The 6,623-nt window shown below is 32.0% G+C and overlaps 1 protein-coding gene across 2 annotated transcripts in view; it reads left to right on the plus strand.

Annotated features, from left to right (window-relative positions):
- Positions 1-6,623, plus strand: part of ZBTB41 (zinc finger and BTB domain containing 41) — a 48,190-nt gene extending 41,567 nt beyond the window's left edge. For both annotated transcript variants that reach the window (XM_077775103.1, XM_077775104.1), the window contains exon 11: positions 373-6,623. In XM_077775103.1, coding sequence (XP_077631229.1) covers positions 373-1,028 — 656 coding nt within the window. In that variant the 3' untranslated portion in view covers positions 1,029-6,623. The remainder of the gene's footprint in view (positions 1-372) is intronic.

Consider the following 6,623-nt stretch of genomic DNA (forward strand, 5'->3'; position numbering starts at 1 on the left):
GGCTGTGAGTGCATCAAGTACATATCTTATGCCAGGTACAGTTCTAAGCGGTACGCGTTTTCTCATTCAATCCATTCACCATCTCTGAGGTGATTGTTGTTATTGCATATTACTTATGAGGAGACTGTGCTTAGAAGCTGAGTATCTTGCTCAAGGTTTGGATGGTAAGTGGTACAGCTAGAATTCAAACCTGAATATAGTGTTTGAGCCCATTGTCTACTCGTTTACTATACTGTCTCCATTTTGTGATAGCATATAATATCACTGCTTTTATTAAGTTCTTGTAAGTACTCATGTGGAAAATTTGCTACTTTAAATCATTGTCTTACCAACTGAATGCATTTTACTTTAATTTCATTTTTGTTCATACAGGTGAAAAACCATACAAGTGTCAAATTTGCAATCAATCTTTTAGAATTAAGAAAACTTTAACAAAACACCTGGTTATCCATTCTGATGCCCGGCCTTTCAACTGTCAGCACTGTAATGCGACATTTAAGCGGAAAGACAAGCTGAAATACCACATTGACCATGTTCATGGCATAAAATCTCCAGACGATCCTCTGAGTACTTCTGAGGAAAAACTTGTATCCTTGCCAGTAGAGTACTCATCTGATGATAAAATCTTTCAAACAGAAACAAAACAATATCTGGACCAGCCCAAAGTTTATCAGTCAGAAGCCAAGACTCTGTTACAGAATGTGTCTGCCGAAGTGTGTGTTCCAGTGACGCTGGTTCCAGTTCAGATGCCTGACACTCAGAGCGATCTGGTGCGTCATACAACCACGCTTCCGCCATCTTCTCATGAGATCTTGTCACCACAGCCACAATCAACTGATTATCCCCGAGCAGCTGATTTAGCTTTTCTGGAAAAATATACTCTTACTCCTCAGCCTGCAAATATAGTTCATCCAGTACGACCTGAACAGATGCTAGACCCCAGAGAACAGTCTTATCTTGGAACATTACTAGGCCTTGATAATGCTACTGCTGTACAAAGTATTTCTAATAATGAGCATCATTCATGAGTAAATCTAAACATTCCACAGACTTTTTTGATTGTTATGTGCTAATGGTAGCCTAGACTGATAGCTTTTAAATTAGTAAGGCTGCTGTTTTTCTCATTTTCTCTAGTTTCTCAAGTCCTCAGAACCATTTCAAATCAAGAAAAATATGTATTTCTGTTTACTGAACATGCAAATATTTGGACACATTTTTAGGCATAATATTTGAAATGAACATTTTTGTGATTTTTAAATATGACTTAGTGCTAATTTTTAACGGTTCCTTAAATATTTCAATATTATTAGCTGTTGACTTTATGTTTTTGTTTTTAATCATCAGTGGACATTTTTATTCTTCTTAGTTTCAGTCCTCTTTTCTCCCTTCCGCATCTTCCAAACAAGCTTAAGGACCATGTAGCCTTTATGAAAGATTCTAAGGGTACACTGATAACTGCAACTCTTTTTATCCTAACTTAAGATTCATTTCTTCTACATTTTTAAAATTTGAAGTTAGGAATCTAAATTTGTAGGGAAGTCTTGGATATTTTTGTGTGTGTGTTTTTTTTTTTAATCTGGCCGTAATTTCAGGTTGTTATTAATCCTTTAGTCTTTTGATAAACTCAAAGCCAGAAAGCTAACTTAATGTAAGATTAGCTTGTTAAATGAAACATAGAATTGAAGTAGTTATTCAAATGTTTGGTTTTTGCCTATGCTTCAATTATTATGAATACAAAGTGCAAACATATGTGCAGGCATTAAATTATACAAAGTTGAAAATGTATTAAAAGCAAATTATGACCATTTTAACCAGATAACATTCAAGGTAAGTTCACCTTTTATATTTTGTCATTTATTTAAGAAACAATAACAGTACATCATAACATATATCTTCATCTCACTAAAGGAGGGGCAGTTATAACTAATGAATGAAATTTAATTTATAAGCTACTTTTGGTCTCATTGACTTTGGCCAAGTGAAATTCTGGGAAACAGAACCTAGGTTTTACATATGTAACTTTCCTAGGAAAGGTGCCAAATTATAAAGTTTATGTCTAACTAAACTCCATGTTTACTTTAATTAAAGGGAACCACTACTTGTATACAGATTTACATGTAGTCTAGATCTTTATTTTGCTTTTTCACATAAGCCTAGTGTCTATAATTATCCTTGATTTTTATTTTTGTAGGAGACAAAAGTTGAGGACTTGGTGAAAGGAAATAGCAGAGCAAAAACCTCACTGATAAAAATTAATTGAGGAAAAAGTCAAAATCACAAAATACCTTTAAAGATGTGCACTTTCCATATTTTCAAGTCAATTTAAACTTATACTAGGATGATGTTTCCTAGTAGAGCTGCTTGAAGGATTAGAATAGGCAGGGTTGATTTATTATTAGCATGTCATTTGTATGTAAACTACTGGAAAATAGCAATTTTAAGAGTTTTCTATTTCAGTTTTGTTTACACTCCTAATTGCTTTAAGCACTTTTTTTGTGTAAACTGTAAAGTCTGGCCCAGCCCTTGTGAAAAAAAATCACAAATAAAATTATGAAGTTTTAATGAATAAAATTTAACCACTTACTAATGGGGAAACTTGTTTGCTGAAGCACTTAAGAAATGAAGGTACTTTACAGGAACATTCGCATCATACTAGTGGAAATAAAAAAATGTTAAGATTGAGGCAGTTAACCAAAGGAGCTCATTATAAGTAACAAAACCAACCTGAGTTTTGCCTCAGTTATCAAGGTTTGGTTGTAATTAGTCTAGGACCAGTAGATATAATTAATGTATTCTTCTTTTTTGAAACACTTTTATTTTTGTGTGGAAATGTTACAATACTGGGGTACTTACGTGATTGAACTTGACTGTATGAGGTACTATTAGTCTGTTAGTCTTTCAGATCGACTTTTAAAAATACATGTCTTTATGATTTTTGATTCTTATCATAAAAGCAAGACTTTCAACTCAAAAGCTATAACAAAACGAAGTTAACACCTGAAAGTACACCCTTGCCTTATATATAAACTATTGTAGAAAAGTTTGGACTTATAAAAAGGCAATGGTATATATGTGTCTGTGTATGGTATGTTATATGCTTGGTAGCAAGAAAGAAATAGGGTGTTGCATTTTCACACTGAAAAGAATTTTTTTTTGAAGGTATTTAGGATTCTTTTAATAATAATTTCCTAATGCTATAAATACATAATTTGATCATAGGAATTGGTTTACAGTACGAAACTTTTCTGGAATACATCTCTTATGTATAGTGAAATATAATTATATTTAGTTATTATTGTAGATAAACTTGAATACTGGTTTACTCTTTTATAAAATGCTTTCACAGTTCTCGTTTAACCTCATAACCAAATCTGAAAGAGAAAAGACATGCTATATTCCCATTTTAGAGATAAAGAATCCAAGGTTAAGAAAAGGTTAAGCTCCCAGCATTAAAAATGGCAGAGCTACTAATAGAGAAATACGTTAGCATTAATAAATGCTTACTACGTGCCAGGCACTACATTTTCTCATGTAATTTTTTAAACAGTCTGAGAAGTAGATAGTATGATTCTTGAGAAGAAATTATCTCAGTGGATGGACAAACACACAGATCTGCTGCCTCTAATTTCCAAAACTAGAATATAGGACATTTTAAAATTGTGAAAACCTCATGGATTTGGGCAAACTGAATGTATATAAGTTGTTGAAGTTGGCACAAAAAATATGAAATGAGGCCTACTCTTTTCAGTTAACCTTTTGTAATATTTAATTTGGAGTATTTGGACAAATGTTCCATTAACTCTAAAATCCATTAATTTTGTAACTGTACTTAAAATTTTGAATCTCGCAATTAAGTTTAGCCTCATTCAGAATTTTTTATTTTATGAGCATAATTTATTGTTTTAAATTAATTTTTTAGCTGATAGCAGTTAGCACTTATATGTAAATTGAATAATTTATCAAGTGTAGAAATGTGTTAATCTAATCAGTTTTTCCTTAAATGCACCAAAGATTTTTAGTAGGTATTAAAATAGTTTAAAAGAATTAAAATTCTTTGTTGTTTGAATAAATATTTGTCCAAAGAAGCACAGTTGAAGTCCTAGAATTATGGATTTTTAAAAAAATCATTAGTTTGAATACTAAGATAAAGTGTTTGTGTTTATATGTATAAAGTAAAAACAGAAGAAAATACTCTGGGAATAGTCATACTGACAAACCGATTACAAGTAAGAATACTCAGTTTTCCTCAGTTTAATTAATTGAATGTTATCTTTTAAGTGGACACTATTAAATGCTAAATAACAAGCTTATTTTTTACACTACACTATTAAAATAATTTTGCCTTAGAATTTTTTTTTAAGACATGTTGAAGTTATTTTTATAAGAAACCCCACCTATTTTTTGCAGTCTGAAATACCATTTAAGGTTAGGGTTTGTTCTTCATGCCAGCAAGATTTAACCAACAAACTGTAAAGGTAATGATCTTTGCATACTCTTAAGTAATTTAGTCATTTTTGCTTGGAGAAAAGGAGTAGCAAAAATAGGGTTTTAAACTGGTGCTTTGTTAAGTGACTTCCTTTTAAGTGATTGTAGGTCATGATATAGGTACACTAATTTCTGTCAACTTTAAAAGTGTCAAACATCTTTGCAGAGTGACTGTAAACCGTTAAGGGCTAATAAGTAATTAAATCTCATTCATTGCTTTTCAGTCTTTAATTGCAAATAAAACTGGTATGTTTATAAGTTTGAGTTCTCTTCCTACCAGATCATTCTAACATATCATTGATGAACAGTCAGATTTAAAGCATTAGCTCTTTGGCAGTGTCCTTTTTATACCCAGTCTTTTCTGAATTGAATGCTTTGTGCCTTTTCAATGTGTTGTAGTTGCTTAAAATTGATTCTGCTGGCTAGATTGTACTGGTTAATAAATGATTTTCATTTTGTTGTTGTTGTTATGGGTTTTATGTTTATGCTGCCTGCTGGTCAGGCGACACTTTTTTTTAGATTACTTTATGATTATTTAGGAAAATGGCACTAAGTAATAGTGTGAACATTTGTTGTTGTTTTTTTTAACTCTTTTGTGGCCTTTCTAGTTACTGTGAAGCCACTCCAGGGCCTGTCTCTAGATGCTTATTAGAGGAATCTGACAAATAAAATAAAATGAGTAGTGTGTCTGCCTCTCTGTCTCCTCTTCCCCTGCCCCACCTTCCTTTTTAAAAATAATCAGTCCCCCATACCCACACAGCTCTACATTGAATGGCTTCTCATTTCAGTTTGCCTAAAACTGAACTAGAGGTGATGGTTTGAGATGAGTTTCTCATTAGGAGCAGCAACATCCCAACCAGTATACAATTTGAGTTGATGAACTCAGGAAAAATTGAGGACTTTTAGTGTCATACTTGGATTAACCTAAGATTCAGTGTCAAATTTAAAGTGACTAGAAATATATTTAATAAGGAACAAGTAGCATTTCTAAAACTTTAAATAGTATTATGGTAAGTGTTACCTGTGATTAGGGTGAATAATGGATAATGTGAGAATAATTTTCTAAATAATTTCTAGGAACTATAGGCAATTCTTCCTTAGATTCCCGCCCTCCCTTTCTTTTGCACATTTCTCTCAGTAAAGTCTGTAGTGTTCTTTTGGGGGGTCACCCCCTTGTTTCCTCTAATGTTATTTCAACTTAAAGATACTTTTATCCTAGAATATTAGCATGCTTTCTGCTCTTCTCTTTGAAAGTAGCATTAATAAGATAGAAGTAATAGAATTAGGTTGTGTGAAAGAGAGAAGGAAGTCTTGCTTGGTAGAGAGAGTGACTGTGTTTTGTTTACTCTTCATGTTTCATTCAAATTGATATGTATTGATCTTAAATCTATGACTATTGAAAAAACCCAAGACAATTTAAATTTAGCCTCCGCAGCCATTTATATAAAAAATTAAGAATTATATGAGAATATATGTTATACAAAGACGGGCATATCTTTTTTAAATTCTTAAGTACAAAGGTAATTTAGTGCTTGCATTATTGTTGGAGATTCTAAAACATTTCTTGAATGAAGAGCATGTACACTTTTCATTGTTTTTTCGCCTCTTTGCCTGGTATTCCTGCTTGCATTAAAGTTGGATGGCGTCCTGTGGTGTAATTACAGAATTTTTTATTTCTTCCAACAATTGGACTTTTCTTATCCCTATAGACACAGCTGTATTACAATTGATGAGTGTGGCTGCCAAAAAAAAATAGTAATAATAAAAAGTACAGAGGTGGGCATTTAGCTGCTCCATGTTGTGTAGTAAATATTCTGATTAAGGGGATTCATGATGTATATTAAAGTGGAAATGCTTTTGAACTTAGTCTTCAGTCTCAAATCATAAGTTATGTTTTTAGTCATCAAAGGACACTTAAAAGCAACTACAAAGAAAAATCTAAAATCTCAAAATCCATTATTTTGTTAACTGTGTGTGAAGTATCTTGTTACATATTTTAGCTGTCTCATGTTTCATAAATACAAATGTCTTTATAGAAAAATTCAGTTCTCTGTGAAGACTAGGAAGTGTATTGTATATTGAACTAGTTTGTTGTGTTATTTTGATATTTAAAATAAATATAAAGTTCTTTGGTCCTA

The sequence above is a fragment of the Crocuta crocuta genome, unplaced genomic scaffold (assembly GCF_008692635.1).
Source record: "Crocuta crocuta isolate KB4526 unplaced genomic scaffold, BGI_CrCroc_1.0 scaffold207, whole genome shotgun sequence".
Lineage (NCBI taxonomy): Eukaryota > Metazoa > Chordata > Mammalia > Carnivora > Hyaenidae > Crocuta > Crocuta crocuta.